The sequence below is a fragment of the Salmo trutta genome, chromosome 32 (assembly GCF_901001165.1).
Source record: "Salmo trutta chromosome 32, fSalTru1.1, whole genome shotgun sequence".
In the NCBI taxonomy this organism is placed as follows: Eukaryota; Metazoa; Chordata; class Actinopteri; order Salmoniformes; family Salmonidae; genus Salmo; species Salmo trutta.
In genome coordinates this window covers 12,848,720-12,875,583 of record NC_042988.1, presented here as the reverse complement: position 1 = coordinate 12,875,583, position 26,864 = coordinate 12,848,720, and the positions used below count along the sequence as shown (strand labels likewise).

The following is a 26,864-nucleotide window of genomic DNA, read 5'->3' as shown; positions in this document are numbered from 1 at the left end:
ATCCTGAGTTGTAGCTACAGTGACATTAACTCCATTGAGCATGCGCTTTAGTTTAGGTTTAGTCCTTATCTCAGGAGACCGGTCATATTCATTTGGTTTTCACAGCATGTGACCTGACCTGCTATGATTATGATAACCTCAGTAATGTTTCTACTCTTGTTATTTCCCTGCTGAAAAGGGACACTCAAATGATGCTATTAGTTTCACAATGTACTATAATGACCTAGGCCTATAATGTTAGCTACCTGAGAGATGACCACTCTCAAATTGATGGGCAATGCTGCACAAGAAAAATGTGAAAGTTTAGGAGTATAGAACCCTGTAATTCTTAGGTCCCATGAAACCAAGTAAACATGTTGATCAAATATTGAATTATTGCTGAACTGTTTTGCTATAGCCTACATAGATGATGATGATGATGATGATGATGAAGAAGAAGAAGACTAGACCCAATTTCTCAATGTAATAATTAATATGCTTTATTTCAAATACTAGAAGCCTTGGTTAGAGTATTTGTCGATGGCGAATATATATGATTTGGATAAGACAGAAATATCAACGCTGTTCACATTTCTTCTTATTACACTTCTGATGACGTAGAGACTGCCAGTAATTCAGATGACTTCCAGTTCAGCTGTTCTGTTGGGGTATTTTCTTCTCCCGCTGCAAGGTCATGCTTGTACATGCAATTTTCCCTACAAACGGAGGGAGTGTATTATACACGGAACAGCCTCCGTGTCGAGCGCAATAAACACTACACCCACAACCTACCTTTAGCTTTAATCCCGCCTTCTTTGCAATATCCTACACAAAGATTGGACGAAATTGTGTTCTCGTCTTCTGTTGCATCCTAGGTATGTCAATCAACGCCTTCTTGGTATTTGTCTGCACTCCGGGTGGAATTGGACAACTAGCTGTCAGTGTGTACAGTATTGCGACATTGAAGTAGGCTAACGTTACTGTAGTTCCGATTGTTAGAAATACAGTTTGGTTAAAAGTTCTCGATTGTCCTGTACAATAAGACATTTCGTTCTGGTGGTTTAAGGTTAGTGTCTGGCTACGATTTGACGGGATCATTTTTCTGACACACTTTCCCGTGGACAGTAGGGTAAGTAGGCGGTCGCAGTTCCCTTTGCTTTGTATTATTTATACATCATATTGTGGTTGGGCCATGAGAGTAAAGTTCTAAAAATGTGTTACACAACACATTGTAGCTGTGTGTGGTGGGCGAGCAGCATCAATGTATTATCAGATTGACAATACACTGCCAATCGGTGAATCTCACTCGACACAACGTAAGTGGAGCTACGTCCTCCATGCTATTACATGAATCGCCAAAAGTTTAATCACACTGTTTCGTAAATAGATTAGGCCTACCAATCGTTGCAGCGGTTGTTGGTTCTACGTTTGCTTTCAAAGGATAGCATACGCCGACCGTTTATGCCTAATTTTTGTGATGATGTGCTGGCCATTTCTTCAAAGATGGTATTGCACATTTTATGAAGTTGCAAGTGCAACCATGATGGGATGCTGACTTCGGTCAAAGCCACATCCAGTGGTGCAGGTTTTGATGACCACTTTCATGTGGGCATGTCACGGCCATTTGATCCATCAAACGGTGCTTGGAAAGTCATCACGTCAACCATGCATGCCTCCAAGTTTGCAACAACCAGTCTACAGTTTGAGGGATTACAAACACACACAACCAGTGGCGTGTATTAATGGATGCCAAGGGAAGCCCAAAAATGCAAAATAATAAATCATTTATTTCGTCTATTTCATAATTGTCCGACGCTCAGCCTCTTGCGAATTGAATCTAACAGGAAGAAAGCATCAGAGCGATCAAAACAGTCTGGCCTCGCTTGACAAAAAAAGTATAAGCAATTAGCCAATCAGCGTTGAGCTCAACTGTGAATGGTCCTGGCGCACCAAAAAAAGTGTAACGGGAAGCCACGTTGCATTTGGAATCACTCCTATCTTGAATTGTTGCATCTCGTTGGGTTGTTGTCCTCCTGTGGTTAGCCAGCAAGCTAAAATTGACCCTTGCCTAAATTAGCCATGGATGGAGATAGGGATTTGGACTTGTGGTTTTACTTAATCATTGGCCAGTACTGAAAATTATTATGCCGATTCTGATCCAACTATTAATTCATACATTGTTGTGCCCCTGGCCTTAGAGGATGGAAACTCAATATGTAGCTAGATGTAGAAGGTTTATGTTAACTAGCTAACATTGCCCATGAATGGAAGTTAGGCTAGGGAGCAAGCATTTTAGCCAGGTAGCCTAAAATAAAAGCGTATTCTGTATGACAGTGATAGACTGTTTCGTCAACATGAGAGGAGGATGGCATTGGCGTTTCTCTACGAGGGGGGTGAGTAAAAAAAATAACAATCTATTTGCACGAAGGCGTGCTCACACACACACAGAAATCAGAACCATGGACAGCCACATCATATTTAGCTTACGTTGACTGGACTAAATAGTTTTTGGTATATTTTAGTTGTCACTGATGATGTTGAAATGGTGCTGGAATTGTGGAGGCAGCTACTGTTTACTTTGTGACTTGCGGTAACTCTGGTTTTAAGTCAATAGTTGTTTAGTGGTCCGAAAATGTCGGAAACATTAACTTGCTTGACCATGCTGTAGGTCATGTACAGTGAGTGGGAAAAAAGTATTTGATCCCCAGCTGATTTTGTACATTTGCCCACTGACAAAGAAATGATCAGTCTATAATTTTAATGGTAGGTTTATTTGAACAGTGAGAGACAGAATAACAACAAAACAAATCCAGAAAAACGCATGTAAAAATTTTTATAAAATGATTTGCATTTTAATGAGGGAAATAAGTATTTGACCCCTCTGCAAAACATGACTTAGTACTTGGTGGCAAAACCCTTGTTGGCAATCACAGAGGTCAGACGTTTCTTGTAGTTGGCCACCAGGTTTGCACACATCTCAGGAGGGATTTTGTCCCACTCCTCTTTGCAGATCTTCTCCAAGTCATTAAGGTTTCGAGGCTGACGTTTGGCAACTCGAACCTTCAGCTCCCTCCACAGATTTTCTATGGGATTAAGGTCTGGAGACTGGCTAGGCCACTCCAGGACCTTAATGTGCTTCTTCTTGAGCCACTCCTTTGTTGCCTTGGCCCTGTGTTTTGGGTCATTGTCATGCTTGAATACCCATCCACGACCCATTTTCAATGCCCTGGCTCAGGGAAGGAGGTTCTCACCCAAGATTTGACAGTACATGGCCCCGTCCATCGTCCCTTTGATGGGGTGAAGTTGTCCTGTCCCCTTAGCAGAAAAACACCCCCAAAGCATAATGTTTCCACCTCCATGTTTGACGGTGGGGATGGTGTTCTTGGGGTCATAGGCAGCATTCCTCCAAACACAGCGAGTTGAGTTCATGCCAAAGAGCTCCATTTTGGTCCCATCTGACCACAACACTTTCACCCAGTTGTCCTCTGAATCATTCAGATCTTCATTGGCAAACTTCAGACGGGCATGTATATGTGCTTTCTTGAGCAGGGGGACATTGCGGGTGCTGCAGGATTTCAGTCCTTCATGGCGTAGTGTGTTACCAATTGTTTTCTTGGTGACTATGGTCCCAGCTACCTTGAAATCATTGACAAGATCCTCCCGTGTAGTTCTGGGCTGATTCCTCACCGTTCTCATGATCATTGCAACTCCACGAGGTGAGATCTTGCATGGAGCCCCAGGCCGAGGGAGATTGACAGTTCTTTTGTGTTTCTTCCATTTGCGAATAATCGCACCAACTGTTGTCACCTTCTCACCAAGCTGCTTGGCGATGGTCTTGTAGCCCATTCCAGCATTGTGTAGGTCTACAATCTTGTCCCTGACATCCTTGGAGAGCTCTTTGGTCTTGGCCATGGTGGAGAGTTTGGAATCTGATTGATTGCTTCTGTGGACAGGTGTCTTTTATACAGGTAACAAGCTGCGGTTAGGAGCACTCCCTTTAAGAGTGTGCTCCTAATCTCAGCTCGTTACCTGTATAAAAGACACCTGGGAGCCAGAAATCTTTCTGATTGAGAGGGGGTCAAATACTTATTTCCCTCATTAAAATGCAAATCAATTTATAACATTTTTGACATGCGTTTTTCTGGATTTTTTGTTGTTGTTATTCTGTCTCTCACTGTTCAAATAAACCTACCATTAAAATTATAGACTGATCATTTCTTTGTCAGTGGGCAAACATACAAAATCAGCAGGGGATCAAATACTTTTTCCCCTCACTGTAGCTGTTTGTTACATGCAATATGCTTTGTGGACTTCACTGGACAGAGGTAGCAATTTTCTTTATTTTTACTATTTTCTACAATAATAGTAAAGACATCAAAACTATGAAATAACACACATTGAATCATGTAGTAACCAAAAAAGTGTTAAACAAATCAAAATATATTTTATATTTGAGATTCTTCAAAGTAGTCACCCTTTGCCTTGATGACAGCTTTGCACACTCTGGCCCCTGCTGGCCCCTTTTGCTTGATGATGGACAGCAGCACATGTAAGATAACCCATGTGCCAAATAGCATACAATCCACCTATTTGTCATCATTAGTTGTTTACATAGCATTGGCGAGTGACTATAAAACTGCAAGGTTGCCGCTGATGTTGTTTCTTACTTGTCCCATGCTCTACTGACACTGCACCAGGAAACCCTTACCGGAATAAAGTAATGCATTTACCTGGAATCTCTTCCTCAAATAATGTTTCCATTGTCCAATGTTCTTGTTTCAGCTTTTGCGGTGCTTTTATGATAACTGAAAGGTGTTTTTCTCTTGGTGTTTCCTGAATATTTTATGTCTAAATATCATTGTTTAAATTGCTGTTTTTTCTTTTTTACCTAGGCCCAGATTATCTAAACATTTAATCCAGAACAACATTATCCCGTGTTGTTTTTCCTGTTTAAATAGACAGACAATATTTCAACCAAATGTTATGGTATCATATAACATGATCTGTGTGTAGAAAATGATGTGGTTAGAGATTTGCTTCCATTTTTTCTTAAAACTACATCCAAAAATGAGGACGGACCACATCGGAAGGGGGAGCAAAACACAGGATCATTTTGATCTGGAAAAACTATGCCCTGGTGACTTAAAAGAAAAGCAATTGCTTACTGCATTGAGTCAGACTTTGATACTGTAGTGAGGTGTAGTATAACACATTTCTTACTCCCTGCCTGAGTTAGAGAAATATGGCGTTTAACAGTTCACTGTGCAACAATAGTACAATGACCAATGCTGGTTTTAGAAAGATACAGTAACATTATTATTTCTGTTACATAGAAAGTACTAGGCCCATGCCTAGTTATGGACAGGGCAAGAGGATGTGACTGCTTTCATGGCCCTCATGACTGACGCTTGTTCAGCTAATTATCTTTAGCTGAACAACAGACTAGATTCCTTGAAAGGCTGATCCCACCTCCCATACTGTACAGTACACCACGCTCTTTTAGACAAGCGGTTGTCGCATGTCTAAACAATGTTTTTATGGTGTAGCCTACCCATAGTGGCTGCAGAGAGATACTGGTGATTTTAAATGAGTGCTGCCTTGCTGCAGTATGGAATGTTTCCTGTTCTTGAGACCTACAGTTCTCTCAACACAGGCTCAGTGAAAGTCAGTTCATGTTGACTTGGTTCTGTAGGCCAAGGCTGCAGAGATCCCTAGGCCTGTCTGGTGTTGTGCCACTGTTCACAAAGCTGTGTTGTTAACCCTGGTGGAGCTCTGTGTTTCTGTGGCTCTCTGTCTGTGCATTCCACCCCACTCTGTAATGGGAATTATGGGACAAGTGCTGCTCAGGCAAAAGTTCTTCTCTTTTTAGTTGTGTATGGAGAACTATAGCGAAGCCAGCAATCTTTATAGGCACTGGTAATGCCCACTTTGGATATGGTCTGAATCGAGTGGTGTCCTTTTCATTCTCTGAGTGTGACTGAGTAAAAAAGAGAGAGGATTTCGACACCCAGCATCTCAGATCGTTCTGAAAGCATTTCTGTAGTTAGTAAAAGATACGATTTAGCATTTCTAAAAAATAATTTTGTTAAAGAATAATTTGATCTCTGAGCAAATTTTGTGCACCCAAATTGGCCATTTTTTAATTTTTTTAATAAGATTCAGATAATAGTCAAATATAGTACCCAACACCAAACTTCTTCCTACCAATGAGTAATACATGAGAAATCCCCCCCAAAATTGCAAAAAAGCTACCCATGGATACAGGGTCCGGTTGAACAAAGGAAGTTTCTGCTTTTTAGTAGTTCATCTATCTTGTCACCTATATTTTATGGGTTTTGACTGGGTTGTCACCTGTTGCCAAAGAGTTGTCTGTTTTGAGGTACTGTAAATTACAAGCTTAGCTGTTGATTAACTAACATGGGATCCATTTAAGCCCATGCACTTTGTATGACTTGAGAAACTCCAGTAAGAGGAAGTTGAAAGAAAACAACAAGTAATTTAATGGGAAGGTGACAGTTTGAGTTTTGACACATGATGATGAGTCAGCTCAGCTGCTTTGTGTTGTGGTTTGAGTGTAGTTTTTGTACGTAGCACGATCTCACACCAGGGGTGTATTCTAGAGGTCGATCGATTTTATTTTTCAATATCGATACCGATTTATTGGAGGACCAATAAAAGCCGATAGCGATTAATCAGCCGTTTTTATTGTAATTTTATTTTTATATATATTTGTAATAATGACAATTACAACGATACTGAATGAACACTTATTTTAACTTAATATAATACATCAATAAAATCAATTTAGTCTCAAATAATGAAACATGTTCCATTTGGTTTAAATAATGCAAAAACAAGGTGTTGGAGAAGAAAGTAAAAGCGCAATATTTGCCATGTAAAAAAGCTAACGTTTAAGTTCCTTGCTCAGAACATGAGAACATATGAAAGCTGGTGGTTCCTTTTAACATGAGTCTTCAATATTCCCAGGTAAGAAGTTTTAGGTTGTAGTTATTATAGGAATTAGGACTATTTCTCTCTATACCATTTGTATTTCATATACCTTTTGACTATTGGATGTTCTATAGTATTGTCAGCCTAATCTCGGGAGTTGATAGGCTTGAAGTCATAAACAGCACAATGCTTGAAGCACAGCGAAGAGCTGCTGGCAAATGCTGGAAAGTGCTGTTTGAATGAATGCTTACGAGCCTGCTGCTGCCTACCACCGCTCAGTCAGACTGCTCTATCAAATATCAAATCATAGACTTAATTATAATATAATAACACAGAAATATAATATATATATATTAGAAATATGAGCCTTAGGTCATTAATATGGTCAAATCCGGAAACAATCATTTCGAAAACAAAACTTTAATTCTTTCAGTGAAATACGGAACCGTTCCGTATTTTATCTAACGGATGGCATCCCTAAGTCTAAATATTGCTGTTACATTGCACAACCTTCAATGTTATGTCATAATTATGTACAATTCTGGCAAATTAATTGCGGTCTTTGTTAGGGAGAAATGGTTTTCACACAGTTCGCAACGAGCCAGGCAGCTCAAACATATACCCTGACTCTGCTTACACTGAACGCAAGAGAAGTGACACAATTTCCCTAGTTAAAAGAAATTCATGTTAGCAGGCAATATTAACTAAATATGCAGGTTTAAAAATATATACTTGTGTATTGATTTTAAGAAAGGCATTGGTGTTTATGGTTAGGTTCACTGGTGCAATGACAGTGCGTTTTCGCGAATGCGCTTGTGAAGTCATCACCTGTTTGGCGAAGTAGGCTGTGATTCGATGATAAATTAACAGGCACCACATCGAATTATATGCAACGCAGGACAAGCTAGATAAACTATTAATATCATTAACCATGTGTAGTTAACTAGTGATTATGTTAAGATTGATTGTTTTTTATAAGATAAGTTTAATGCTAGCTAGCAACTTACCTTGGCTCCTTGCTGCACTCGCGTAACAGGTAGTCAGCCTGCCACGCAGTCTCCTCGTGGAGTGCAATGTAATCGGCCATAATCGGTGTCCAAAAATGCCGATTACCAATTGTTATGAAAACTTGAAATTGGCCCTAATTAATCGGTCGACCTCTAGTGTATTCAGTATGCCTTGCAATGGAAGCCATTTACCATTTAAGAACCAAACGGAAGCAAACCAAACAAAACGTTTTTGCAACAGAATTACCGTAATGAATACCCAGGCAGGGTGATGCACCTGTTTCCATCAGTGTAGTGAAAGAGGAATGAGGAAAAGAAAGGCGACATGTCTAACATAGGAAAGTTAGAGGGCACCCCTACTCATTTCACATCTTTCATTTTCTCAAATAACCTTGTAATGTAGTGGACCCTAACAGCAGAGTTTAGTAGAGCCCTGGGACAACATGTCACTCTAGCCTAAGCTCTCTCGAAATGAGCAAGCCCTTGAGCAGGTATTCAACCAATATGAATATGTCACTCCATAATCAATACATCTCAATAGTTTAAACATCAATGGCCAATACATAATATATTTTAACATATCAGGAGACACATAGGAAAACGGCCCTCAACATAGAACATACTAATTACTGAGCATGCAAACTTGCTAGGTATATGTGCAGACGTGACCGACCCGGTCGCGCTGGTCTAAATCCACGGTGGTGAGTGCAGAGCCCTATACTACATATTTGGTTTGAGGAGTTAGCGAGAACTTTGGTCAACTAAGTTCAACTCGGGATAACCACTACCACGAAAGTGGCTCACCTTTTTAAACTAGGCGCAGTGCTGTGAAAAAGTATTTGCCCCCTTTCTAATTCTCTATTTTTGCATATTTTTGATACTGAATGTTATCAGATCTTCAACCAAAACCTAATATTAGATAAAGGGAACCTGAGTGAACAAATAACACAACAATTACATATTTAATTTATTTCATAAACCTAACACTTCCTGTAGTTGTTGATCAGTCTCTCACGTTGCTGTGGAGGAATTTTGGCCCACTCTTCCATGCAGAACTGCTGTAACTCGGCGACATTTGTGGGTTTTCAAGCATGAACTGCTCATTTCAAGTCCTGCCACAACATCTCAATTGGGATTAGGTGTGGATTAGGCCATTTCAAAATTTAAAATTTGTTGCTTTTTAGCCATCTTCATGTAGACTTGATTGTGTGTTTTGGATCATTGTCTTGCTGCATGACCCAGCTACGCTTCAGCTTCAGCTCACAGACGGTTATACTTTGACTCATCTGTCCATAGAACATTCTTCCAAGAGTCTTGATGATCAACCAGATGCTTTTTGGAAAACTTGACTCAACTTTTTGGATGACTCCCATTATGTCTGGTGAAAACCAAACACTGCCTTCCACAGTAAGAACCTCAACCTCATGTGGTTTGGGGATGCTTTGCTGCCTCAGCACTTGGACGACTTGCCTTAATAGAAGGAACCATGAATTCTGCTCAGTATCTGAGAATTCTACAGGAGAATGTCCATCTGTCTGTAAGCTGAAGCTCAGCTGGGTCATGCAGCAAGACAATGAGACAACGTATTAGGGTACCTAAGGTTTGATTATAAACGTTGATTGACTTGTTTGGATAAGTTTATTGGTAACGTTTGGGATTCATTTTGTATGCATTTTGAAGGAGGGAAACCGAGTGGATTATTGACTGAAGCCAGCTAAACTGAGTTTTTATGGATATAAAGAAGGACTTTATCGAACAAAAGGACCATTTGGAGTGCCAACAGAAGAAGATCTTCAAAGGTAAGGCATATATTATATCGCTATTTCTGACTTTCGTGTCGCAACTCCCTGGTTGAAAATCATTTGTTATGCATTTGTGTGCTGGGTGCTGTCCTCAGATAACCGCATGGTTTGCTTTCGCCGTAAAGCCTTTTTGAAATCTGACACGGCGGCTGGATTAACAACAAGTTAAGCTTTATTTTGATGTATTGCACTTGTGATTTTATGAAAGTTTAATATTTATAGTAGTTTTAAGAAGCGCGGTTTGGCGGGTCATGTTTTCGGAGGATGCATGACTCGACCTTCGCCTCTCCCGAGCCCGTTGGGGAGTTGCAACGATGAGACAAGATCAAATTTGGGGTGAAAAAGGGGGTAAAATACAACGACATCAAAAAGCTTTAGCAAAAGGAATATGCTTGTTCACGCTAGCAACATAACAAACAATGGCAAACATTTTGCAATTTGTCACAGGTGCTCTCCAGTGTACATCATCACAAGCTTTTTTGTGTGATCATGTGGCTCATAAGCTCTGCTTGCATTAGACAAATGATTTGACTGACTTCATCATATTTGTGGAATCGACTGGAATTATAAAATGTTATTTATTGTCCTTATTCCAGTCTGACAGGAAGTGGACATGGTAAGAAAAGTACAGGGGAAGTAAACCAGGATTGCAATCAAATCGACCAATTTCAACGCCAATACGAGCAGTAAAGGTCACAGGCAATTTAAACTCATTGTTTCACCTGTGTAGGACAAGAGGAAGTGACATTTTTATAAATGAGGATTCATCCCAAATGGTAACCTATTCTCTATAGTGTACTACTTTTGACCAAGGCACAAGAAAATCTTGCCATTTAGGACGCAACCCTAGGTTTCTCTGAAAAGCAAAATGCGGTTGGAGCGTGTTTGTTCACCTGTTATCCAATCACAAAGACCAATTCCTTGGATAAGTTCTGTTATCTGAATCTGTCAGTGGAGCATATCAGATATGATGACGCAAAGATTAGAAGAAATCTCAAATCCCGTGATTTAAAATGTTACCCTGACTATACAGTTTGCTCCTGTTTCTCTCTTCTGGATTTCCTTACATCTAGCCTACAGTACAACATGGTCTTGCTACTGTATAGGGACTTGTTATCAGGACAGTTGTGGCCTAACCACCACCTGGCAAGTTATTGTGCATTTGAGCTACTAGGAGAACAATGTGTTCCTTCCTGTGTCCAGTAAAATGAGAAGGGTGGCAGATGTTTTCTGATGACTGTATGATCTCTCAGGGCTGGGGGATGCTCTGTAGTTCTCTACCTTTCACTGGTGCTAATTAGGATTTAGTCAAGGCTTTAGGAAGTACACTGTAATGTAGGAAGAATACCAGACCTGGGTTAGCATGGCTGCTCAAATAACTCACTGAAATCATGACCGCTGTTAGTGGAAAATCACTCACTTTGAAAATATAATTACACTGTTACGGAGGGAATGAGGAGAAGCGACATTTTTGTGCTAACATGCAGACGGTGTCGTCTGCATTACATGGCCTACATAATTAAATGGTTTGTTGACGATGACAACAGTGACATTATATTCTACTGGTGATGAATATCAATGATGTGGTTGCCGTTTACTTTGAAGTCTGAAAGGTTTTCTTGTAATGCTGAATAAATCTGCTAGTATCAGACCTGGGCCGGAGGGAGACCACAAGGTTTCTGTCTGGCTCACCTCGCCCAACAAGGAGGCCAAAGGCCAGGGTTTATTTTGGTCTGTGTTTCTCGGTGAAGGCTGTGTGTTGAGCTGAACAGGATGTCTCTGTGTGTTTATAGGAAGCTGGCTGAGGTACCATCAGATACTTTGTCTTCGGTTTCTGAGGTTTTCCTGTCAGGGCGAATATGACGTGTCTATATATGCTTTCATCAGATTCAAGACAATCGGAGTTAGAACAAATCAATTGATCAAGGTATTGGAAATGTTTCAAAATAGAGACATGCTGTACGGTGGCGGTTTCGTCCTGCATTGGCTAGCTCTCAAGAGCCGATCATTGTATCAACAGACCACAGCTGTTCCCCTCATTAGTATCTAGTTTCCTTGTGTCTTCCTTGCTTTCCATTTCTCCCTCGAACTGTTTCCTCGTGTGTGTCCTATACAGGGTTGTGGAGGCAGCCGGCAGCATGGCCCAGTGGAACCAGTTGCAGCAGCTGGAGACCAGGTATCTGGAGCAGCTGTACCACCTGTACAGCGACAGCTTCCCCATGGAGCTCCGGCAGTTCCTCGCCCCCTGGATCGAAAGCCAGGACTGGTGTGTATTTTCCTAGTTCCTATGGTTCACAACATCACTACAGAATGGGTACCTAGTACCTACAGTTCACTAACACCACTGCTGCTGGCAACACTCGGCAGGATGACATGGCTCATTGTTGTGCTTGCTCATTCTGTTGTTAGTAGTGGGGGAGGAAATATGTCATCCGCTCAGGCTCATTGTTTTCAAAAATGTTGACTTTAGTCATCAGTGTGGCATTGATTTTCCTCTACAATCATTTAGATTTATTTTGAAGTAGCAACAACAACATTACAGCTAGACTGTTAGCTGGGAGCAACACACAGGAACTGATTGTCCTAATTGGCATCTCATGATGGCAAGTTGTCAGTTCTGCTAGGAAAAAGGGTAAATCCAAATGAATTCAATAACTTTTTTTATAGCACCCCTTTTGATTCGAACAAAACCTTCCATACACATTTGCCCATTGTAGAAGTGCTCAGAAAGTGACTTTTTGGACCTGAATGCCAAAACCTTCAAGAGATTAAGGTGCTCAATGTTGACTTATTTTGCATACCCCACCATACCATGAGACATGTCTTCATCACTGGAAAAGATAAACGGTTGAGATTAATATCATTTACAAGCTTACGAACAGGGTTGTCAAACTGTTATTTTTTATTACATAATCACATATGTTGTAGTTTAGACCCTATTTTACATAATCTGAGGTGTTTGTGTTGTGCCCACCATCAGTTGAGACACAACATGCTGTTGAATACAGGTGGGTGTCATGTTTTGGCTGATACATGTGCTTAAATGGGGAACTTTCAAATGGTACCACAAAGATGGTTGTAGGTCCATACATCAGAGATTCTTGACTCAATGGGAATATGTTTCAAATTATACTGTCAATCATTCATATGAAGGCTATTGAAATATACATAATAGAATAGACATTACCATTTTTAAATTGACATTCGTTGGTCATCAGACCGGCATTCATTACACTGAACAAAAATATAAACGCAACATGCAACAATTTCAAAGATTTTACTGAGTTACAGTTCATATAAAGAAATCAGTCAATTGAAATAAATTCATTTGTCCCTAATCTATGGATTTCACATGACTGGAAATACTGATATGCATCTGTTGGTCATAGACACCTTTAAAAAAAGGTAGGGGCGTGGATCAGAAAACCAGTCAGTATTTGATGTGACCAGCATTTACCTCATGCAGCGCGACACATCTCCTTCGTATAGAGTTGATCAGGCCATACTATTAATTCTATTTCTATGATTGAAATCACACCCACCCTGTATTCAACAGCATGTTGTGTCTCAACCGATGGAAGCACAACACAAACACCTCAGAGGATCTAAAGTAGGGTCTAAGCTACAACGTATGAATAAAATCGGAGTTTACACGGTTTTAGACAGAGTTTAAAGCTAAAAATATTGGTTTTATTAATAAAACAAATAAAATAATAAACAATCGTTTGACAACACTTTTAAATTATATCAAACTCAACCGTTGATATTTTCCATTGATGAAGACATGGATGTCTCATGGTGTGCTGGGGCATGCCAAATGGTTAAACTTTGAGCATGTTTTGGCATTCAGATCCAAAAAGTCACTTTCTGACTGCTTCTTCCATTGGCAGACATGTATGGAACGTTTTGTTTAAAGCAAAAGTGATGCTGTCAAAAAGGGACTTCAAATGGATTTACACAAAGCTATTTCAGTTCCCAAACTTCCTTGTTACTGTAAAAGTCTGTGCTCCTTATGCAAATATCTTTCAATCTTTCCTGCCAAATGGTTCTTAGTTTCATACCAAAGCAAATTAGATTCACTGGGTCATATTTTCATATGTAAAGAGATATATCATGGATATCAGTGCATTCGAGAAAGTAGTCCAGCCCCCTTCCCTTTTTCCACATTTTGTTACGTTACAGCCTTATTCTAAAATGGATTAAATAAAAACATTTCCTCATCAATCTACATGCTCCCCATTCAACCTGACAGAGCTTGAGAGGATCTGCAGAGAAGAATGTGAGAAACTTCCCAAATACAGGTGTGCCAAGCTTGTAGCGTCATACCCAAGAAGACACAAGGCTGTAATCACAGCCAAAGGTGCTTCAACAAAGTACTGAGTAAAGGGGCAGAATACTTATGTAAATGTGATATTTCAGTAAAAAAAAAGTATGTACTTTTACAAACCTGCTTTTGCTTTGTCATTATGGGCTATTGTGTGTAGATTGAGGAGGGGGATAACAATTTAATCCATTTTAGAATAAGGCTGGAACGTAACGTGGTCTGAATACATTGCATTCGGAAAGTATATCATATCTTATCTGTGGATTTATTTTTAAAATTTTTTTTGACTAATAACTAGAGATATGAACATTTATTAGAGGCTAGGTTGTTACTATAGGTTGTTCTCAACACCCTACCTGGTTAATTAAATAAAGATAATAAAAGAAAAAAGCATAAGCTTTCGCTAAACCACTCTATATGCGCTATGCAGGGCGTACGCAGCGAACAAGGAGTCCCACGCCACGCTGGTGTTCCACAACCTGCTGGGGGAGATTGACCAGCAGTACAGCCGCTTCCTGCAGGAGAACAACGTGCTCTACCAGCACAACCTGCGGCGCATTAAGCAGCACCTGCAGTCCAAATACCTGGAGAAACCTATGGAGATCGCCCGCATTGTAGCCCGCTGCCTCTGGGAAGAGCAGAGGCTGCTGCAGTCCGCCACCACCGCCGCACAGGATGGAACGGCGTCTCACCCCTCTGGCACTGTGGTGACGGAGAAACAACAGATCCTGGAGCACAACCTGCAGGACATCAGGAAGAGGGTGCAGGTGAGACTACACGTTTAGTCCAAAGAATATGTGGTTTTACACAGGCATATTATTTAATACCTCATTTGATTTACATGCTTTGCTTGTTACTTTGCTATAGGATATGGAACAAAAGATGAAGATGCTTGAGAATCTCCAGGATGATTTTGACTTCAACTACAAGACCCTTAAAAGTCAGGGTGGTAAGTTTCACTTTTAATATTACATAAAATTCAATAAAAAGAAATATAGAATATTATCAGAATTTATGGATAGGATATGAGTCTGTTAGAGGCTCTAATTTTATACTCTACCACTGTTTATTTTGCTTGTTGTTTTGAAACTCTGACCCACCATCAAATACTACCAAATATCACTAACTCTTAAATCTACAGATAACCCACCCAACTCCTCTCCTATTTGCTCAGAGTTGTCCCAGGACATGAATGGGAACAGCCAGGCGGCAGCCACCAGGCAGAAGATGTCTCAGCTGGAACAGATGCTGAGTGCTCTGGACCAGCTCAGGAGGGTAGGGCCCTTATACACCCCTTCCTTAGTGTCCATCTGACCCTACATCGTACACCCCTTCTTGGAGGGTCCTAATACCCTGAATCAGGATAGTCAGAATTTCGGCGATAAGTAGGCTAGGCTAGTTGACATTCTGCTCGAACTACATACAGTGAGGGGAAAAAAGTATTTGATCCCCTGCAGATTTTGTACGTTTGCCCACTGACAAAGAAATGATCAGTCTATAATTTTAATGGTAGGTTTATTTGAACAGTGAGAGACAGAATAACCACAAAAAAATCCTGAAAAACGCATGTCAAAAATGTTATAAATTGATTTGCATTTTAATGAGGGAAATAAGTATTTGACCCCCTCTCAATCAGAAAGCTTTCTGGCTCCCAGGTGTCTTTTATACAGGTAACGAGCTGAGATTAGGAGCACACTCTTAAAGGGAGTGCTCCTAATCTCAGTTTGTTACCTGTATAAAAGACACCTGTCCACAGAAGTAATCAATCAGATTCCAAACTCTCCACCATGGCCAAGACCAAAGAGCTCTCCAAGGATGTCAGGGACAAGATTATAGACCTACACAAGGCTAGAACGGGCTACAAGACCATCGCCAAGCAGCTTGGTGAGAAGGTGACAACAGTTGGTGCGATTATTCGCAAATGGAAGAAACACAAAAGAACTGTCAATCTCCCTCGGCCTGGGGCTCCATGCAAGATCTCACCTCGTGGAGTTGCAATGATCATGAGAACGGTGAGTAATCAGCCCAGAACTACATGGGAGGATCTTGTCAGTGATCTCAAGGCAGCTGGGACCATAGTCACCAAGAAAACAATTGGTAACACACCACGCCGTGAAGGACTGAAATCCTGCAGCGCCTGCAAGGTCCCCCTGCTCAAGAAAGCACATGTACATGCCCGTCTGAAGTTTGCCAATGAAGATCTGAATGATTCAGAGGACAACTGGGTGAAAGTGTTGTGGTCAGATGAGACCAAAATGGAGATCTTTGGCATCAACTCAACTCGCCGTGTTTGGAGGAGGAGGAATGCTGCCTATGACCCCAAGAACACCATCCCCACCGTCAAACATGGAGGGGGAAAAATTATGCTTTGGGGGTGTTTTTCTGCTAAGGGGACAGGACAACTTCACCGCATCAAAGGGACGATGGACGGGTCCATGTACCGTCAAATCTTGGGTGAGAACCTCCTTCCCTCAGCCAGGGCATTGAAAATGGGTCGTGGATGGGTATTCCAGCATGACAATGACCCAAAACACACGGCCAAGGCAACAAAGGAGTGGCTCAAGAAGAAACACATTAAGGTCCTGGAGTGGCCGAGCCAGTTTCCAGACCTTAATCCCATAGAAAATCTGTGGAGGGAGCTGAAGGTTCGAGTTGCCAACCGTCAGCCTCGAAACCTTAATGACTTGGAGAAGATCTGCAAAGAGGAGTGGGACAAAATCCCTCCTGAGATGTGGGCAAACCTGGTGGCCAACTACAAGAAACGTCTGACCTCAGTACTTGGTGGAGAAAACCCTTGTTGGCAATCACAAAGTCATGTTTTGCAGAGGGGTCAAAAACTTATTTCCCTCATTAAAATGCAAATCAATTTATAAAATTTTTGACATGCGCTTTTCAGGATTTTTTTGTTGTTATTCTGTCTCTCACTGTTCAAATAAACCTACTAATAAAATTATAGACTGATCATTTCTTTGTCAGTGGGCAAACGTACAAAATCAGCAGGGGATCAAATACTTTTTTCCCTCACTGTACGTGTGTGCAATAAATTACATAGACCTGCATATTTACATGTTTGTTAAATAGTAAGCTATAGAATTGGGTTAGTCATTCCCTAATTCTCAGCAGCAAGCTCAAACTGTCTGCCCCAAGCAGCCTGCTTCCCTATCCGTTGCAGCCCCGACATAAACATTTGGACTCAGCAGCAGTACCTTTCACTACACATGCAGAGATCTGTGATATGTGTGTTGATATTAATGTGTGCTCGTTCATTCATTTTCAATTGAGTTAAATTCATTTTCATGCTGCTGTTAGGCACTCGATATTTATGAGCAAGATGAGGGCGATAATAGCTGTCAAATTTTGGAGACTGTGGGGCTGGGGACTATTTAGTTTAAATTTCCCTGAAGCCAAAATTGTAAAATAAATTCACTAATCATGTTGTCTAACATGATAATCATCCTAAGAATCGTGTGCAAGATATAATCATAGCCTTGACGTTCGAGAACCGGGCCAGCAACCGGAGGGTTGTCGGTTCGAATCCTAGTGCTGGCAGGGAGTGAGCTGGCAACCGGTGGGTTGCTGGCATCAATATCTCAGGTGCAAGGAACTTAACCCCCTAAACTGCTCGTTGGGCACTGCACTGCGGCTGATGTCCATCTCGTGTGGATTAATAAAACATATCTTAAAAAGTAATTCCAGAGCCCCCTGAATATCACTTTAACACTGGTTATATCAGTATCTGCTGTTGTCCCTCTCTGCTGTAGCAAATCGTGACTGAGATGGCAGGGCTGCTGTCAGCCATGGACTTTGTCCAGAAGAACCTGACAGATGACGAGCTGGCTGACTGGAAGAGGAGGCAGCAGATTGCCTGCATCGGAGGACCACCCAACATTTGTCTGGACCGCTTGGAGACATGGTCAGTTACCAATTAGTAGCCTTTACTTTCCACGTTAAAATCCTTTTATGTGCCCTCCCCATGACCGTACACTATCTCCCCCAAAACTCATGTAGAGTAAACGTCAGAGTGGCGAAGAAGGAGAAGTTGCTGTTATTGGTAGTCAATACAAGACACCATAAGATTAAATTGTAGTTCCAAATTTGTTTAACAAACAAAGTAGCACTGCCATAATGACTGACCTAGATTAACCTTTGTGACCTCTAGGATTACTTCCCTGGCTGAGTCTCAGCTGCAGATCCGCCAGCAGATCAAGAAGCTGGAGGAGCTCCAGCAGAAGGTGTCCTATAAGGGAGACCCCATCATCCAGCACCGGCCCGCTCTGGAGGAGAAGATAGTGGACTTGTTCAGGAACCTCATGAAGAGGTGGGGAGCTTCTCTTTTAGCTTCAATATCTATCACATGTCCAGATGGTTTGGATATTTATTATAGGATCGAATTTGCATAATATTCAGATGTTTTGGATAGCCTTTGGCAAATATGGAGATATTTTGTCATTTTATTATGATGGGCATTAGATGAGGCTTCAGAGTTTTGTCTATCACAGACTTCCACCATTGTGCTCTAATGCACCGCCTCTTATCTGGTCATTGTGTTGCAGTGCGTTCGTGGTGGAGAGGCAGCCTTGTATGCCCATGCATCCAGACAGACCACTGGTCATCAAGACAGGTGTGCAGTTCACCAACAAAGTCAGGTAAGAGGAGCTGTGGGACAACTCAATGCCACCAGTTGATGACTGTGTTGAATACAAAAACTGTCTTATATCATGTCTTTGGCGTTGCTTTATGTGCCCTCACCAAGTGTTATTTTCCAAATCTTTTCCCTCTTTTCAGATTACTGGTGAAGTTTCCAGAATTGAATTACCAGCTGAAGATCAAAGTTATTATTGATAAGTGAGTTTTGCCTGCCTTGCGTCCGTCACTCCCACGATCATGTCTGATTTGCGTAGAACACAACGATCGACTCAGTCCCAGGGAAGTTGTGAATTGACCTCTATTGTTTGTTTGTCAGGGAATCTGGGGACGTGGCTGCCATTCGAGGGTAAGTGACTTCTATGTTATGTTGAAATCCTTTGTCTCCTAAGCTATCGATCTTAGAATGTCCCTTTTGCCATGGAGCCTGTGAATAACCTACCCTACCTGCTCTACCCTGCATCTCCCAGGTCCCGAAAGTTCAACATCCTAGGTACCAACACCAAGGTGATGAACATGGAGGAGTCCAACAACGGCAGTCTGTCAGCAGAGTTCAAACACCTGGTGAGTGTCTGTCTGTTAGTCAGTATCGTGGTGAGTCTAGTGTGGTACTGTACAGTATGTTGCTTGACTGATAACTGCCCTTCTCTTTCAGACTCTGAGGGAACAGAGGTGTGGCAATGGTGGCAGGACCAACAGTGATGTGAGTCCCACACTCAATCTTGAATGCTCCTTTTCTTATGGTGACTGATGTAGCTATACTGTTAACTTAAACTTATCTTTTGGGGAATTTATAGTACTATTATCATCAGTATTGATAGTAGCAGTAGCATCAATCGACCTATAACCCTGACTGTCCTGTTCCTCCCCAGGCCTCCCTGATCGTTACAGAGGAGCTCCACCTCATCACCTTTGAGACAGAGGTCTACCACCAGGGCTTGAAGATCGACCTGGAGGTGAGACCTAGCTCAGCTCTCTACCTGTGTGCACACAGGCATCTTGGGGAGTTGCTGTTGTGCTTCCTGACTCCCAGGTGGTCTTTGTCAAGTCTCATTATGGCGACACCAAACACTCAGCATGTAGTCCCCTAACTCCACCTTAATCCTACGTCAGCAGTAATTACATGGAGATTAGCTCTAAGGCCACGAGTTAGCTCTAAGGCCACGAGTTAGCTCTAAGGCCACACACGTGAGCCAATAGTCATTATCATTAGCTTGATGGTGCCCTAGGCTTCCAGGGGCCTGCCTCTGCTCTCCCCATGCACAGAATAACAATGAGCTGATTCAGTAATCACACTTGTTCTCCATGCTTCCTACTGTTGCTTCTCCTCGCCCCATCATCCCTCCCCTCAACCCCCGGCCGGTGGTGCGTGTCCAGGGGTAATCCGTCTCTGACCCGCTCTACACCTCCCTTACCACCACAATGGTTCCTCCCTCTGATATCACCGTAGCTAGCCCAAGCCTCCTGCTGGGACACAGGAATCATTCATCTAATGGTTATGTCCTGCAGGGCTTAGTGCTTTGTGTTGAGCTCAACACTGCGGCGATGCTCCACCCTGAACACAGCAGTGTGAAAATGCATTAGCCAGGATATTTAACACATTAGCATTGAGAAATGGAGGGAAATTAGCATGCGTGCGTTTGAGAGAGAGGGTTTGGCACTCCCACGTTGTGAAATAATTTATCACAACACTCCGTCTTCTATAAACGACACCATTTAGCGAGGCGAGGGGTGCTGCTGTGTGATTTAAGACTTCATTCTCAGTGAGGGACTAAGCACTCCATGTCTCTGCCATCTCACTCAGAACATGGACAGCTTTTCCTCCCGTACGGCCGACTACTTTGTCACAGCAATCCAAAGAATAATAGAATTAAATGAATGTATTAAATGGCATTTCATGTCAGACTTGAACAGAATGACCTAACAACCTAGGTTAGTTTTGAAAGCCTGGCAAAAGGTGCTTCTGCTCCATACGTATATCCTAACTGAGCCTACGTCCAGGTTAACCATTCTTCATGCGTTTTCTCTATGGTCCATTAGACCCATTCTCTACCAGTGGTGGTCATCTCCAACATCTGCCAGATGCCCAACGCCTGGGCCTCCATCCTGTGGTACAACATGCTGACCAACCACCCCAAGGTTAGACGGCTAGCACCACCTCGCGTTAGACCGCTCTCCTGTAACTTCTGGCCCCCAAATACAGTCTCATTGATATCATCTTTACTGTCTCATACCTTCTTTGCATTGGCATCTGTCCTGGAGAGAGTTAAAATGTGTGTGAAATCCACCTTGACCTCCTCTTCCTGTTGTCATGTCCTATAGAATGTGAACTTCTTCACTAAGCCTCCGGTGGGGACGTGGGATCAGGTAGCGGAGGTGCTGAGCTGGCAGTTCTCCTCCACCACTAAGAGAGGCCTGACCATCGAGCAGCTCACCACCCTGGCTGAGAAACTACTAGGCGAGGAACCTTTCTGTCTGCAACTCTACCTTCATCTGGATTGGATGGCTCCATAGCAATAGAATGATGTCTATCACAGAATATTGAATGAGAGTCGGAATGAGTGTCCACTCCAGTAAATATATTTCTATGGGTGGTCTGTATGGCATCAATGCCTACTAAATGTGTTTGTGTCGTTTGTCTAGGGCCGTGTGTGAACTACTCTGGATGCCAGATTACCTGGGCCAAGTTCTGCAAAGTATGTTCTTGCCCAATCAGTCTCTATTGATATGTTGTTATAGCTATCTATCTGTCGTAAACAGCATCACAGTTTGAATTGATTAGTTCCTCCTTTGTCCTCAGGAGAACATGGCGGGTAAAGGCTTCTCTTTCTGGGTATGGCTGGACAACATCATTGACCTGGTCAAGAAGTACATCCTGGCTTTGTGGAATGAAGGGTGAGAGGTCGCTTCTGTTTGTTTACTGACTTGTTACTGGAACAGCTGGGCAAAATCCAAGTTGGAGGGAGTTGAGTTCATGACATTGAGATTATATGAGCACTGCTGAGAACTGTAATACTGAGCCGTTGAACCCTAGATAGCGGGAAACTGGATTGAGGAGGAGTACAGGTTTTAGGGTTAATGCACAAGTGTAATGCAGTTAAATTGTATTTCTCTGTCTTATCCGGTGTTAGTGACAATAAAAATGTCATTTTTCTTTCTGCAGGTATATTCTGGGTTTCATCAGTAAGGAGAGGGAGAGGGCCATCCTGAGCCCTAAGCCTCCTGGCACCTTCCTGCTGCGCTTCAGTGAGAGCAGTAAGGAGGGAGGCATCACCTTCACCTGGGTGGAGAAGGACATCAGTGGTAAGAGGACAGTGTGTTAGGCTGGCTGGCGCTCTGTCTTTGTCGCTTTTCTATTGTGCATGTCATTTGGTCTTTGTCTGAACTAAATAATGTGCAACATAATCTCATTATTGCTCTTGTGACATGGTTTCATATCCCTCTCATTCTTTCTGTGTCTGTAGGGAAGACTCAGATCCAGTCGGTGGAGCCGTACACCAAGCAGCAGCTCAACAGCATGTCCTTTGCGGAGATCATTATGGGATACAAGATCATGGACGCCACCAACATCCTGGTGTCTCCGCTCGTCTACCTCTTCCCAGAGATCCCCAAGGAGGACGCCTTCGGGAAGTACTGCCGCCCGGAAGCTGCTCCAGAGGCTGAACTCGGAGACCCGTGTAGTAGTAAGTCAATCAGGAAGTTTAACGTATTGTCATGAAAACTGTGGGATGAGTTAATGGAAGAAGATCTGGAAGTACCTCCATAATGAATACTTCTTTACTGTTTTGGAGGTTGATGCTTTGTGAGATGGGGAATATTTTGATCTGTGTGTAAGTTAAAAGGTGTTTTGGTTTTCTCCCACAGCCATTCAACCATACTTAAAGACAAAGTTCATCTGTGTGACTCCGTAAGTATCCACTTTCCTTGAGAGCTGTTAGTGTTCAATTCCCTCATAGGAGTTAGTTAATGATCCTAAGTGACTTCACACTAGGTTGTGTAATGGAAACTGGGACAGTCATGTTGCAATTTTTTAAAACTTTTTTCTTCTACATAATGTTTGAGTGTCCTCCACAACATCCTCTTGTTGGCTTCTTGTGAGGGTAGGGAGGGTGGGAGTTCTACACTGGAAGAGTGGTTCCCAGATCGTTCCTATATAGTCATCACCAACAAACTGACAGACGGATTCACTATTAGTCCGTGTCTTTCCCTTATTTATACAGTCATTGGTCTGGCCTGGGGACAGTAGAACAGGAAGCACAGGACTGTAGGCAGGCAGGAGCAAAGTGTACACATCTCTCTAGACAAAGCAGAGTGGAGGAACCAAGTAACGATCCCCAGACAAGCATACAGATCACTTTAATACAAATCGCTCAACACAATAACGCCACTAGTAGAACCAAAGAGAAAGCTTTCCTTGTACTTCTAGGGGGAACAGACAGAGTGTGTGTGAGGTGTTCTGAAGCCCATGCAGTGCTCTCTATTCTGGGACGGAGAGGGTGTGTATGAGTTTAGCAGAGGGATCAGAAGGGTGTGTATACTGGCTAACCCAGGGGTGGAGGTACTGTTTTCGGGGGGGGTGTAGCAGCGTTGGAGAGGTTTGCTCAGTGAGAACCTGACCTGTCTCTGTAGGATTAGATGAGTATGTGTGCTACATAGGTAGAGGTGTCTGTTTGGATGGAGGGGGGTGTTGGAGAGGATTGCTCAGTGAGATCCTGACCTGTCTCCGTAGGTGCCCTTCCGTGTTCATGGACTTTCCGGACAGCGAGCTGCTTGTGAACGGGATATTCCCTGGGTAGGCAGTGGGGGGGTGGCATGTAGAGCTGTGTGTGTGTGTGTGTGTTTCTCTACTTATATGTGTGAGACTCAGACAAGGAATGGAGTAATAAGTCTCTCGGCCTCCCTCCCCCGTTTTGTTTCCAACTCACTGCCACTCTCTTTGGTTCTAAACACCACAGCATCTTCCAGTCATATTGTATGCAGCCATTTTGAGTTGGGTTCATTCTACTCAAACATGGCTTCCCTTTCCCAATCACATCCTCAGTAGATCATTCACCTTTCAAACTCCATGTTAAGTCTACGTACTGGTGTCATGACCACTCCATTAAAAATCAGTCCAGACTGGCCATGTTTAGTTTACAGCTTGATAATGGCATCAAAACGGTCTACATTTCACAGTCATTATGAACGGGCTAGAACAGCAGGAGGGGAGAAGAGGCTGTGGATTGATAGGCTGTAGACTGAAGTTCTCATTAGAAGTGCCTTCAGTGGAGATGAACTCCTAAAGCCCTAACGTTGGTCCTTCCTTTAGCTCTCCACCGTGGGAAGTTGGTGTCCCCTTAATTGGGGAGGACAGGCTCGTGGTAATGGCTGGAGCCGAATCAGTGGAATGGTATTAAATACGTCAAACACATGGTTTGATGCCATTCCATTCGCTCTGTTCCAGTCATTATTATGAGCCGTCCTCCCCTCAGCAGCCTCCGCTGTTCTCCACATGTGACTTTATAGTAGTAGGTTGTTGTGAGACGTCATGCACTTTTAGAATGGAATGTCTGTCAGGGGTGTAGAGGGTTATGGTGTGTTTCTGCCCACTGGCCTGCTCTAACAAACTAGATTGTCTAGAATACTTGTCATTAATATTCCCACTAACTATCCCAGCATCCTTATGTGACAATGTTCTCAGGGCTGCCCCCAAGAGGAGACGTTGTTTCTCTCTCTCTCTCATTCACACATCTACTGCTCTCCTTTCCCCCTTTCTTTCTGCTACTGTCGTCTAACTTCAGTCATTGGTTTGCCACTGGGAAGCACTAATCCGACCCAGTCAACACTGAACTACTTGATTCATGTATTTAAACCTGTAATAATGTTGTGTATTGTCCTTTTCTATGGTGACATAACAGCAGTGATGATGATGAAAATGACTTGCGCACTGGAAGTAGACTGACAGTTGGCTAATCGCTTGTGGTAAAAAGGACATAGAGGTCTAATCACTATGACGTCTATGACGTCTGTGTGTGACTGTATGTGTGTTAACATGTAGTCTTGGTGTCTCTCTCTTCTCCGGGATTGTTGCAGCACTAACTCTGGTAACACCAGTGACCTGTTTCCCATGTCCCCTCGCACCCTGGACTCGCTGATGCACAATGAGACTGAGGCCAACCCTGGCCCAATGGGTAAGTCCTAACACACACTAATACACACGCACACAAACACACACATGCACATACTCGTACTGTGCTTGCATGGGAGGCAAGTTTTAACTTGTTTTAATGGCAGCCCTCTTGCTTTCTGTCTTCCCAGACTCCCTCACTCTGGACATGGAGTTGAGTTCTGACGTGGCGTCACCCATGTGAAGAGAAGAATGAGCCAGACTAATTTTAAATCTTTTAACTCCCCATTTTCTTAAAAAATATATCATCCACAGGTACCTCTGTCCCATATTGTGAAAGGGAACAAGATACATTACATTTAGCCACTTGTTTTGTTTTTTACCTTTCACCTTAACGCCTAAAAACACACCTACAGCGTCATTGCGCAAAATGGTACGCAGCATCATCTGGATATGTGTGCAACAAAAGTTCAACGTTCACCTTCTGCTACCATTTCTGTCAAGCCGTCTAAGCATACAGTTTGATGCATACGTTAGGTAAAGGCAAACGCAGCGTTCCATTGGAAAGGTATGTACTTTTGGTGTACCGAAATGCAATGACGCTATCGGTGTGATCGAGGCGTTGGTGTCAATGTTTCGAAAAGCCATGTCTCACTCCCTGTGGGTGTTTCACAAAGTACCTTATTTCAATTGTAGATTTTTTAATACAAAAGTATATTTTTGTTTCCTTGACTTTCTATTAAAATGGGTTTGATATCAACCTTCATTTATGAACCAGCGCTTTTCTTTTTATAAGACTGTCTAAAGAGGAAGATTTGCTGTCTAGCTTTTCAAATATAATAAGTTATTTGTTAGCTTCATAGTTCTCAATGACCTATTATATGATAACCTTTTTGGTAGTCTGTCTGTCTCCCATGTCATTCTCTATTGAAGGGGACACTTGTATCTTTATTTGATTGAGAAATATCCTGGTCCATTATTTCCGATTGTATCTTATTCCTTATTACATATTACAAAAAACCTGTATCTAGATTCTCACTGTAACACAATGAGTCAGTAATATGATGTGTCTGTAAAAACCAAGGAGATGAGAACCAAGGTGACCAGTGAATATGTGAATGGCGCTAGTTTTTGTTTTAGGTGTCTGAAATGGCATTGATAATGGCAGGATATTTCTCTGACCTTCTCTCCTGTCTCAGCCCCACTCTCAGCTGGCAGGCAGCATGTCTCAGTTGAAGGGAAAATACTGATTCCTTCCCTGGATTGTAGAGCACGTTGATGTTTGTCATGAATCTTGCCTTGAGCAATTTTCACTAGTTGGACCAGCTGCAAATTCAAAATTGGCGATGTAAAAATGTATGAAAAGACAAATTCACTTTTTTTCCTTAATTTAAGGTTGGGGTTATCAGTGTGGGATAGGGTTAGGTTTGAAATCTGATTTTATGACTGTGGCTGTGCCAGTTAGTGACCATTGCAGAGCTGCCTCCAGGACAAGATTGATGACAATGAATGCCAACCTGTTATTGTAGATAGAAATGTACATTATTCTTTGGTGTTTTGAATTCATACATACCCCCTTGTCCTTCATAGTTTGTCATAATGAGAATACCATTTGTTGTTTTCATTAAACAATAAAAATGGAGATTATCATTGTCGTAGTACTGCACTAGTCTTTGCCTAAATGGTGTATGTAGTGCCTTTCTCATACCGTATGAATGACTTATTTTAAGCTAACACTTCTTGTATGTGTTGACCTTGTTTTTTTTGTAATTTGCATAATGTTAGTATCAGTTTCAAGTGATATTTCACTATTCTGTTTGACTGTATAGGCGCATGATGTGATGCCACATCACACACACCACACTTAAGTGCTCAGTTGAATTGGTAATTGAGTTCACTCTGTAGATGTTATTTGAAAAAAGATTACTGTAAATTATGCTGTAATTAATCTTATATTTGTTTAAAAATCATAAAAACCAAAAAATGTATATCTCATGGACTCACGTTTGCCTATCTTGTTATTCGATTTTCCCCGTTTGATTGAGGTCTTA

At 42.1% G+C, this 26,864-nt stretch overlaps 1 protein-coding gene across 7 annotated transcripts; it reads left to right on the top strand.

Moving 5' to 3' along the window:
* Positions 1-885: 885 nt before the first annotated feature.
* Positions 886-26,801, top strand: LOC115171116 (signal transducer and activator of transcription 3). Of its 7 annotated transcripts, none has more exons than XM_029727633.1 (23): positions 886-1,108; positions 11,856-12,005; positions 14,494-14,830; positions 14,931-15,012; positions 15,205-15,338; positions 17,825-17,976; positions 18,223-18,381; positions 18,617-18,709; positions 18,849-18,908; positions 19,027-19,056; positions 19,178-19,271; positions 19,363-19,410; positions 19,580-19,663; positions 20,748-20,846; positions 21,030-21,165; positions 21,351-21,403; positions 21,508-21,602; positions 21,871-22,010; positions 22,172-22,390; positions 22,572-22,614; positions 23,437-23,499; positions 24,780-24,877; positions 24,981-26,801. In XM_029727633.1, the coding sequence occupies exons 2-23, from the start codon at positions 11,878-11,880 to the stop codon at positions 25,055-25,057; spliced, it is 2,424 nt and encodes an 807-aa protein (XP_029583493.1). In that variant the 5' UTR covers positions 886-1,108; positions 11,856-11,877; the 3' UTR covers positions 25,058-26,801. The 7 variants fall into 7 exon arrangements, with proteins under 7 accessions (XP_029583493.1, XP_029583497.1, XP_029583496.1 ...); XM_029727636.1 differs by having other exon boundaries at positions 887-1,108; positions 15,238-15,338; positions 25,005-26,801; XM_029727635.1 differs by having other exon boundaries at positions 887-1,108; positions 15,238-15,338.
* The last annotated feature ends 63 nt before the right edge of the window (positions 26,802-26,864 follow it).